Source organism: Oncorhynchus keta, chromosome 26 (assembly GCF_023373465.1).
Source record: "Oncorhynchus keta strain PuntledgeMale-10-30-2019 chromosome 26, Oket_V2, whole genome shotgun sequence".
Classification (NCBI taxonomy): Eukaryota; Metazoa; Chordata; class Actinopteri; order Salmoniformes; family Salmonidae; genus Oncorhynchus; species Oncorhynchus keta.
Genome location: NC_068446.1, coordinates 41141067 through 41152764, shown reverse-complemented (window position 1 = coordinate 41152764; position 11698 = coordinate 41141067). Strand labels below are relative to the sequence as shown.

Here is an 11698-nt window from a genome sequence, read left to right as displayed (position 1 = left end):
CAGATCCTCAAAAGCTGCAACATCGAGAGCATTCTGACTGGTTGCATCACTGCCTGGTACAGCAACTGCTCGGCATCTGACCGCAAGGCACTTCAGAGGGTAGTGCGTACGGCCCAGTACATCACTGGGGCTAAGCTGCCTGCCATCCAGTACCTCTACACCAGGCGGTGTCAGAGGAAGGCCCTAAAAATTGTCAAAGACCCCAGCTACCCTAGTCATAGACTGTTCTCTCTGCTACCACACGGCAAGCGGTACCGGAGTGCCTGGTCAAGGTCCAAGAGGCTTCTAAACAGCTTCTACCCCCCCCCAAGCCATAAGACTCCTGAACATCTAATCAAATGGCTACCCAGACTATTTTCACCCCCCCCACCTCTTTTACATTGCTGCTACTCTCTGTTATCATCTATGCATAGTCACTTTAATAACTCTACCTACATGTACATATTACCTCAATTACCTCGACTAACCAGTGCCCCCGCACATTGACTCGGTACCGGTACCCCCTGTTTATAGTCTCGCTATTGTTGTTTTACTGCTGCTCTTTAACTATTTGTAACGTTTATTTCTTATGGTTTCCACCTGTTGTATTCGGCGCATGTGACTAATAACATTTTATTTGATTACACACACACACACACACACACACACACATGCTAACTTCGGTCATCACTAGTTGCCACAGCCAGAAAGTCAAAAAACCTGCCTATTTCTACAATTTCTCTTGTGAAATCATATTTTAAACGGAACCCTAACCTTATCCACACTGCTAATCTTATGCCTAACCTTAAAGCGAATGTTTGTTTTCAGGAATTTTGCCGATATAGCTAATTTTGACTTTGTGGCTGTGATAGCTAGTGACAACCTCCATTTTGGCACTCCTCCCCCCCCCCGTTGTAAAAAGTATTTATTAAAGTCTACATTAGTTTTTGCCAAATGTATTATATTTCAGACAGCTTAAAGCATACTTCTAAATTATATTATGTTAGCTAAACGCCATTTTTTAGACAACTAATGTAAATGTCACCACTAAAATACAAATCATGCTTAAATACATGTCATTTTGTCCTTGATTCATTTTATGGAAATACTGTAGAATTCCATTCTTCCTGTGGAGGACTGCCAATATGGCCGAACGGTGGTATCAGCATTTCAAATCGTCTCTCAATGGCCAATAGATAGCAACTGCAATCCAGTGTTTTTTTTAAATATTTTTTTATTAACAACAAATCAATACAGGAAGTACATGTGGGAACACAAGTATATATATAATATACAATGGACAATTGGGCTAGAGGGTACAATATCACATTACACAAGGACCTTAAGGGTTTATATACTGTTCATCATTGGCAGTGACCCATTGCCAGGCATTTCTTTTGACAATGGTGCCATCATGTGGACAGCTGCACTCAGCAGCTGATAGACGTTCAACAGGTCGATGAGCTTACGCAGTGCAAGTCATTTATGTTTACAACTCATGTTTCTGCACAGCTTCCGTTTGAAGAGGTTTGATCTAGCAGTCGTGCATGTCTTTATTGTGGGCGGAATGTTTTTTTCAAGCGTCATGTCGTCTGGGTTTTGTGAAACGAGGCCAATTTGTACTTACTGTATGTAGTGGTTTACTACGAAAACAATACCACGCAATCGGTGAGACGCTCTCGAGGTGTGTTTAAGACTGAAGGTAGATCGACAGTAAGTTTGACCAGAGCAAGGAGTCTGAGTTGCCAGTCATAGATCGCCAGCCTGCAAGGATCATATCCCGTTTTCGCAACTTTCTTCTTAAATAAGGTAGGTTTCTAACTTCGACGCAACTAATTCTGGGAGTCTGTTGGGACATTGGGCCTCGACTCAGTCCCAGCCCAATGTATTTTTAAGCAATTCAAAATATAAAATATAGTAGGAAAAAAAAGTATACAAACATTACAAAGAACAGTCATGGAATACATACAATATATTTAAATAAACATCTTGTAAAAAGTACAAGCATTCAACGTTTTAATAGCTTTTTATGTTCTGATAAGAAAATGTTTGTTTAATTTCATTCTCAAATAATAGAGGTTTTCAACTCTTACATTTACGAATTTGGAATTGAGCTAAAATAACAATGATTTTGATTAAGAAGGCTTCGCATAGCCTTTGCTATACTTTGTAAAAAAAAAATATATATATAACATTTTCAACTGGAAGAGAAAAATATGCATGTATATAATCTAAAAACATCTTTCCACAACTTCCGGGTATAAAATACATGTAAAACAGTCCAGTTGTTAATTACAGAAGGTACAATAAACATCAATGCCTTTAAAAAAACGTTTTTAAGTTCATGTTTAGTAGAGTAGCATATTTGTATTCATTTTTATGAAACGAATGTAATGTTATTAGTTAAAAAATAAACTTCTGAGAAAGAGAGTAACCAAAGAGATGCATCCCTTGTAACCACTGATTCCCAGCTAGCACAGTGGAGCTGGGATGATTCCTCATTGCTAGCTGGGTTACATTTATTTTGAGTTCTCTCAATGATAGGGTTAAAGTTCAGAAAACATCTAGCTTTTGTTTCTTAGTTATTGCTATTCCCAGATAAGTCATTGTATCCTTAACTGGGATGTCAGATTATTGCGGGCATTTCAATCAAATGACTTGCCTAGTAAAATAAAGATAAAATGAACATACAGACGAAGTAATGAGGATCATTTAGTTGCTAATGGCAGCCTGCACCTGCAGTACCTCGGTCTGCCTTCAATTTGAGAAACTCCATAAGGACAGCATTGAGCTAACCTGCAACATCATTTCCTAGAGTAGCTCAAACTACACATGCAATGTTTCCCCCCCCAAAAAAATCCATGTCGCAAGATTTCGACACTGAAATCACACTTCCTGATCATCAAATACGCCACCGAGCATCCTCATGAAACCCATGGGTTGACGTCATCGATGACATCGCCCATATGTTTTACAGTCTATGGGATCATCAGAGATCCTATCATTCACCATTTAACTGTTGACGAGTGTTTAGAGCCCAATGTCCCGACAGACTCCCAGAATAAGTTGCATTGAAAGGGAAAAGGGGAATAGCTAGTCAGTTGTCCAACTGAATGTATTTAACTGAAATGTGTCTTCTGCATTTAACCCAAGCTAGTAGAGGTCTTGGTAGAATGATGTGAATAGGAGTGAATTGGCTGCTCTGCATAGACTTCAAATCATTTTGCTCAATGTTGTTGTTATTTTTTTGACACTGGGGCTATGAAATATGCATATGTAGTATGTGGGTTGGCATTTAAAAAAAATGTTTTATATATTTTTTACCTTTATTTAACCAGGCAAGTCAGTTAAGAACAAATTCTTATTTTCAATGAGGGCCTAGGAACAGTGGGTTATTTGCCTTGTTCAGATGCAGAACGTCAGATTTTTACCTTGTCGGCTCGGGATTCCATCTGGCAAACTCTCGGTTACTAGTCCAACGCTCTAACCACTAGGCTAACCTGAACTAGCTAGGTTACAGAAGTCCGATTGATAGAACGGTTACCCCTACACATAAGACGAATATAACCAGTAGCCTCAATAAACTGATAATTGTAAGTGTGTGTTTTATGCTTGCACATCTGCTGTTTTTTCCTTTGACTATACTGCCTGTCAATAATCTGTCAGTCACTCGACCTAGGCCCTATGGAATCACTTCCTGTCAATAATCTGTCAGTCACTAGGCCCTATGTATTCACTTCCTGTCAATAATCTTTCAGTTACTGGGCCCTATGGAATCACTTCCTGTCAATCTGTCAGTCACTAGGCCCTATGGAATCACTGGAACTGAATCCTGACTTTGAATCCATTCTAGAGATCCTACAGAAAGGAAAACATGGCTACAGTCAGAGTGGTGCATCGGCAGCGAGCCCTGTGGAGGCAGTGCCATAGGACTGCTGCTATTGGCATCTGTCATCTCCACACCACCACCAGCAGCAGCAGCAGCCATGCCTCCTCCTCCAAAGAGCATTACAAGGTCCTAGTGCTGGGAGGAGGAAGTGGTGGCATCACAATGAGTGCTCGGATGAAGAGGAAGCTAGGGGCGGAGAACGTGGCCATAGTGGAACCCAGTGAGGTATTAAAGACAGTGGGTGGGTCTCAAATGGCCCCCTATTCCTATACAGTCCACTATTTGACCAGGAGCCCGTAGTGCATTACATAAGGAATAGGGGGCCATTTTGGATGTGGAACATGTAGTCTCGTGCACAAGAGTATATATTTAAGCATTAAGGCCCGAGGAGGGGGTGTGGTATATTGGCCATATCACAAACCCCCAAGGTGCCTTAATGATATTATAAATTTGTTACCAATGTAATTAGAGCAGTAAAAATCGATGTTTTGTCATACCCGTGGTATACTGTCTGATATACCACGGCTGTCAGCCAATCAGCATTCAGGGCTCGAACCTCCCAGTTTATAATAAGCAACATTATTCCCGTAGATGCACTACTATCAGCCTATCTGGACATTGGTTGGCGCTGGGGCTAAAGGTGTGGCCTCTTCCGGTCGACCAACCGCCAGTGTTGTGCCGTCTGGTGTCAAGTGGGTTAGATCCAAGGTTCAGGAGATCAACCCAGACACAAACACTGTGCGCACAGGAAATGGCATGGAGGTAGGTAGGGTTGTTTACTTTCCATATCGTTTATTTGATTTAATACACATTGATTGAAGTTTTGAAAAATTAATTATAGGGCTTGGTCTCCATCTAAAGGCAAAGGTCAGTCAAGTGTTGTCATAATCTGTGTTGCTCCTCCTTCCTGCGGATAATAGGCTGAATCTACCACACAGCAAAACCGATTAGTGAAGGTGCTGGAGGCAAAATGCTAAACTGGAGAAAAACAACAGAAAAAGCCATAACACTTAAGAGATAAAATGCTATAGAGCAGGGCTCTCCAATCCTGTTCTTAAACCCTGTTCTCGTAGGTTTACACCAGGGCCTTCCAACCCTGTTCCCAGGGGAGCTACCCTCCTGTAGGTTTACACCAGGGCCTTCCAACCCTGTTCCCAGGGGAGCTACCCTCCTGTAGGTTTACACCAGGGCCTTCCAACCCTGTTCCCAGGGGAGCTACCCTCCTGTAGGTTTACACCAGGGCCCTCCAACCCTTTTCCCAGGGGAGCTACCCTCCTGTAGGTTTACACCAGGGCCCTCCAACCCTGTTCCCAGGGAAGCTACCCTCCTGTAGGTTTACACCAGGGCCCTCCAACCCTTTTCCCAGGGGAGCTACCCTCCTGTAGGTTTACACCAGGGCCCTCCAACCCTGTTCCCAGGGAAGCTACCCTCCTGTAGGTTTACACCAGGGCTCTCCAACCCTGTTTCCGGAGAGCTACCCTCCTGTAGGTTTACACCAGGGCCCTCCAACCCTGTTTCCAGGGGAGCTACTCTCCTGTAGGTTTTCACTCCAACCCCAGTTGTAACTGACATGATTCAGTTTATCAACCAGCTAATTATTAGAATCGGGTTCACTAAATTAGGAACAGGGCTGGAGAGGCCTGCAATATAGATCCTCTTGATATGCAACTGGACAAATGACAGTGAAATCATTCAGCTTTACATGTCCTTTACACTGAGTATACCAAACATTAGGAACGCCTTCCTAACAGTGAGTTCCACCCCATGTTCCCTCTAAACTGCACGCCCGCCTCGGGACTGCCGCCCAGGAGAAACATTGGCCCACGTAGAGAAGCACGAGATTGAACTTTACTCAACTACCTAGAGGTTTTCCCTGTTAGTTAACACTATCAACCTTTCCCTTTTACTGTGGCAATTGATAAAAATCAACACAATATTATCCACTTTCAATGCAACATACCGAAACAAAACTAACTATGCAAGAGATTTTTTTGTTGGCAGAATGCAATGTAGTAGGATTCTATTGCATTGACACGCACGACACCTAAAGCGGCTACAGCCTCAGTGTTCACAGTAAAACTGTAACCTAAAGCAGCTACAGCCTCAGTGTTCACAGTAAAACTGTAACCTAAAGCGGCTACAGCCTCAGTGTTCACAGTAAAACCGCTCTCTGGAAGTTGCACAGAATTTTCACAACGTTCAAGTTTGCGCTCAGCAGACCTGAAATGTGCTGACAATGTTTTGAGGGAACATTGTTTTGTTTTTCCTATGCACCCTCTAAATGGCTCACATACACAATCCATGTCTCAAGGCTTAAAAAATCCTTCTTTAACCTGTCTCCTTCCCTTCATCTACACTGATTTGAAATGGATTTAACAAGTGACATCAATAAGGGATCATAGCTTCCACCTGGTCAGTCTAAATCATGGAAAGAGCAAAGTTCTTCATTGTTTTGTATGCTCAGTGTATGTTTGTTAATAACAAGGAAGTAGGCCTACAATAATTTTACCTTACAACTGACTGTAACTTGTATTGTCTTCCCTGTAACAGATCTCCTACCAATATCTGATAGTGGCTTTAGGTTTACAGCTACACTATGAAAAGGTAATAAGCACCATATTGTTTATTTTATTCCTTTCACCACTCCCTCAATATTGTTTTAAAGGTCTAATGCAGACATGTTTATCTCAATATCGAATCATTTCTGGGGAACAATGAAATAACTTTACTGTGATTTGTTTTCAATTAAAATGTTCGAAAATAAACAAAAATAGCTTCTTAGCAGACTGTCTGAGTGGGGAGGTTTGGAACTCTCTTATTGGTCTATTGATGAATTTATTGCCTGGTGATGTCACCAAGCAGGCCAAAACTCCATTCTACCAAAACAGGCAGAAATTTCAGGTGGCCTTTTCAAACAGCTCTGACACTAAAAGGGCATTATCATTTTTATTTTTTTAAATGTTTTATTTCACAGTATTATTCCAACCTTAGTGTGTAAATATATATATAAAATACAAGTAAATCAAATGTTTTACTGCACTGGGCCTTTGACATAAGTCCTTTTATTGTATGAGTCAGTCTCTGCCAATGATCATCTATTTTTGTCTCTCACAATCACTCTCTAGATCAAGGGTCTGCCTGAGATTGAAGATTGGGTCAAATTTAAGATTGGTTCAAACTATTCTGTACAAACTGTGGAGAAGACTTGGAGTGCACTGCAGAACTTCAAGGAGGGAAATGCTGTATTCTCTTTCCCCAACACTCCGGTGAAGTGTGCAGGAGCACCGCAGAAGATCATGTACCTGACCGATGCTTATCTCAGGAAGGTATTTTGATATAAAATGCATCAGATAAACTGTTGTAAAAAGGTTGCATCTGGGGTGACTTCTGTTCATTAGTGCACATGTAACGGATGTGAAACGGCTAGCTAGTTAGCGGTGGTGCGCGCTAAATAGCGTTTCAATCGGTGACGTCACTTGCTCTGAGACCTTGAAGTAGTAGTTCCCCTTGCTCTGCAAGGGCCGCTGCTTTTGTGGAGCGATGGTTAATGATGCTTCGAGGGTGACTGTTGTTGATGTGTGCAGAGGGTCCCTGGTTCACGCCCGGGTATGGGCGAGGGGACGGTCTAACATTATACTGTTACACACACCATAGCAAAACGTTTTGAAATTGTGTATTTCTTACTGGTACCTAATAAACACAACCCAGCTCTCATCTGTGTCATACCCTTCCTCAATATTATAACAGGTTTATTCTGATCTGATCCCTCTCGAAGACAGGAAAAAGGGCTAAGGCCAACGTTGTGTACAACACATCACTGCCAGTGCTGTTTGGGGTCAAGAAATATGCAGATGCATTGTGGGAGATTGTGAAGAGTCGCGACATCCAGGTGAATCTCAGACAAAATCTCATCGAGGTCCGAGCCGACAAGCAGGAAGCTGTGTTTGAAAACCTCGACAATCCTGGAGAAACCAAAGTGTTTGAGGTAATTTGCTAATGGAAAACACAGAATGTAGCCGAGGGGTTTGTTCACAGATTTCTAACATATTATTTAAGTTGACATAGAAAACTGATGCTCAGTAACGTAGTATGCAGATGTAGTCATAGTTATTGTAGCATTCATAGTTATTGTAGCATTCATAGTTATTGTAGCATTCACTATCTCAGTGGTCTTGTGGTTGGTGTTTCTCCCTGAAGATAAGAAGATTGGGAGTTCGATCCCTGGGTGAATCATACCAAAGACTCTAAAAAATGGTACCTGATGTCCCTCTGTTTGGCACTCAGCATTAAGGAGATAGATTGGGGGTAAGGCCCTGTGATAGACTAGCATACCAGTATACCCCCTGGACAGGACATCAAGCTGACTCGCACTACAGAAACAGGAGATAGATTGGGGGTAAGGCCCTGTGATAGACTAGCGTACCAGTATACCCCCTGGACAGGACATCAAGCTGACTCGCACTACAGAAGCAGGGGATAGACTAGCATCATGTCCAGGGGGTGAACTGGTACATCAAGCTGCCTCACTACATAATTCGGAGATAGGGCAGGAGCCTATGGGTCATTCTGGCTCAGATAAGGCTTACTTGTCTGAAGCTTAACTTACCAACTATCGGAGTATTTGCTGAGCAACAACAAGACAGTAATAGTTTGATTTGTTTGTGCTAATTTTCAGTCAGGGAATCAAGCTTTTCTTTCTTTTTCAGTATGAGATGCTTCATGTCACTCCTCCGATGGGACCCAACCCGGTGGTTAAAGGATCCTTATTGGCTGATGAGGCTGGCTGGCTGGACGTCAACAAAGAGACCCTTCAACATAACAAGTATCCCAACGTGTTCGGGATCGGAGACTGCACCAACCTGCCGACATCCAAAACAGCTGCTGCCGTGGGTAAAGTCATTTTGTTTTTTCAGTTTTGCCACTTGTAAAAAAATTATAATACCACAACTAAACACCAGGGGAAACGGTATTTACCTGCCGAGGTTGAAAACATGTACCTACATGTCCTACGTTTGTTGTTGAGCATGGGGAAGGGCATCAGTAAGAATATGGTGCATTTTATTTCCAGCTGCCCAGTCTAGTATTCTGGACAGAACCATTTCAAAAGTGTTGAAGAATGAAAAGCCGGATAGTAAGGTACGTTACCTTACATAACACTAATTACACTTAACCTACTATTATTATTAGTATTAGTATTTTTAGAATCTTTAAGATGACACAGGATATGTCCCAAATGACACACTTTATAGTGCACTACTTATGACCGGGGCCCTGGTCAAAAGTAGTGCACTATGGGGGGTTGTGGTATATGGCCAATATACCATGGCTAAGGGCTGTATCCAGGCACTCCGCCTAAGAACATCCCTTAGCCGTGGTATATTGGCCATATACCACACCCCCTCGTGTCTTATTTCTTAAATATAGCGCTAAAATACTTGTGTTTACAGTATGATGGCTACACATCCTGCCCTTTGGTGACGAACTACAATGCCGTCATCCTGGCTGAGTTTGACTATAGTGGGCAGCCATTGGAGACATTCCCTATTGACCAAAGCAAGGAGAGATGGACCATGTACCACATGAAAGCTGACGTGATGCCTCATCTGTACTGGCATGGACTTCTCAAGTAAGTAGCTGTCAAAGATAATTACTGGGTCGTATTCGTAAGGCACCAAGTGTGGGAGGGGAGGAGGAGGGGGGGGGGGGGGCAAACAGGGATGGATTTACTTAATTTTACCAATAAGAAATGCTCATTTTTATTTTCCATCGCTAAATGTTTTCTGTTGTGTGCCCTAATAAACCCAACCTTTTATGTAGACTAAACAGCAAATACATGTTTTACAGAGCTTGTTGTTGCTAATATTAGTCTGATATTTTTCCCATAGGGGGTTTTGGGGTGGACCAGGACCATACAGGAAAATCATGCACCTTGGGATGAAATAGAAGCTTATACATCAAATTCAGCTGTTTCACTGTTACAATGTAATCCACTTTTTCTCTGATCTTTGATTCCCAGATAGGGTTGCAAAATTCCTGTGACTTTCCCAAAATTCTAAGGATTTCTGGAAAACCTGGTAGTTTTGGAACGTTCCTAGAATGTTACAACACTATTCCCAGACCACTATTTCAATAACCATAATTTCATAATACAATTAAGCAAGGTATTGAAAATACCATTAGATTATTATATATATAAATACCATTAGATTATTATATATATAATATCCATAAAACCTCTAGTAATACTGTCAGTGCTTAATTTGAGCCAAATCACCTATTTTCTGGGATCTGGTACCTGTTACGGCATGATTTATTAATTGTTTCACTGTTCGCACTATAAACATTCTAATAAAAGCTATCACAGTCCAATAAAATTGCCTACTTGTTATTTCTCCCGACCCCTGGAAAAAACATCAGCTAAAAGCGCGAGGATCCTGTGTAATCATCCTATCCTCCCACACTGATTCCAGACCTGCTTTCTTATTTGTACTTAAAGGTTATGGGTAGGGTCGTGGGGGGGGGTAAGTAACTGATCTTGACACAGGTCTTGGTAGTGGTGGTCAGCTAGGGAAGTGGTCCCTACTGTCTGTAGTCATGTAGCCTAGGCTAGTCATCTCCCTACTGAATTTGAAACGTGGGAAAGACACATTTTTAAAATGGATAAGAAGAAGCAATGATGTTTTTCAAGTAAAAAAAATCCAGAGAAAATCAATCCCGAAACGAGCCAGAGAACTGTCAGTGCCAGAAGAGAGGAGTGGGGAAAAACTGACCCTGATGGCGACGCCTTAGCTAGCAGCGCTGCTAACCCTGCCACCTCCACTACCAAGTAGGCCTTCACATCTCATCACAGACAACTTTAGTATTTCAGCTACTTTTCAACTACTTAGCACGTTAGCTAACCCTTCCTCTAACCTTAACCTAACTCCTAAACTTAACCCTAACCCCTAGCTTATGTTAGCCACCAAGCTAAAATTCATAACATTGTACGTTTTGCAAATTCGTATCATGTAATACGAATTGTAAATCGTAACATACCATACGAAATGGGTGATGGACATTCACAAATTAATACATACCATACAAAATGTCACATATCATACTTAAAGGAACATCTCAGATTTACGTACAGAATCATACGAAATGCTCTGAGACCAGGTTGATCCACTGAAGGGAGGCTCAGTTCAAGAACGAGCAATGGTATGACCCCTGGCTTGTCATGTGAAATTAAAATCTGGGCTGTACAACATGCAGAAATGTAGTGAGATTTGGTCTAGAAACGACTGGATGGATTAAACTAACAAAAGATTGAGTGGAATGTACAGTAATGTCCTCTGCCTCCGATGGAAAAACAAAACAAAGCCCTCTGAAAAGTTTTTTTTACCATGACTGAACCAAGGAGCATTTAGTGGAAGCAAGCATTGTAGACGAGGCTAAAGAGGACAACCAAGTTACCGTTAACATTCAAAATGAGGAAAAAAAATAGGCACTACTGCCAGATTCTTCTGAACAGCCTTACAAGGAGGCTAAACATCACAGATACAGGCCCGCTCATGGCTTTGAGCAAGACATTTACTGTCATGGAAAGTCATTGTGGAAGGTTTTGAAAACCAAGGTAGGAAAGTATTTTCCTTAATCTGAATATGTGTGCTTCATGTTATAGGCAGGGGGCCTATACATTCTCATGTGCTCTGCTGCAACCAACATAAAATAAGAAAAATCTTAAGTTGTATTGTGATGTGCGTTCTACTGTTAGTCTTGATAATGATATGAAATACGGTTATTGTAAACTGAGTATGTGTGCGTGCATATGGCAGGAGATCTGCAGTGACT

General features: G+C 41.7%; 1 protein-coding gene across 1 annotated transcript; it reads left to right on the top strand.

Moving 5' to 3' along the window:
* The first annotated feature begins 1380 nt into the window (after positions 1-1380).
* On the top strand, positions 1381-10242 carry LOC118371254 (sulfide:quinone oxidoreductase, mitochondrial-like). Its single transcript, XM_035756629.2, has 10 exons — positions 1381-1788; positions 3833-4093; positions 4460-4630; positions 6419-6472; positions 6994-7194; positions 7644-7853; positions 8575-8758; positions 8937-9004; positions 9316-9494; positions 9754-10242. The coding sequence occupies exons 2-10, from the start codon at positions 3854-3856 to the stop codon at positions 9809-9811; spliced, it is 1365 nt and encodes a 454-aa protein (XP_035612522.1). The 5' UTR covers positions 1381-1788; positions 3833-3853; the 3' UTR covers positions 9812-10242.
* Positions 10243-11698: the final 1456 nt, after the last annotated feature.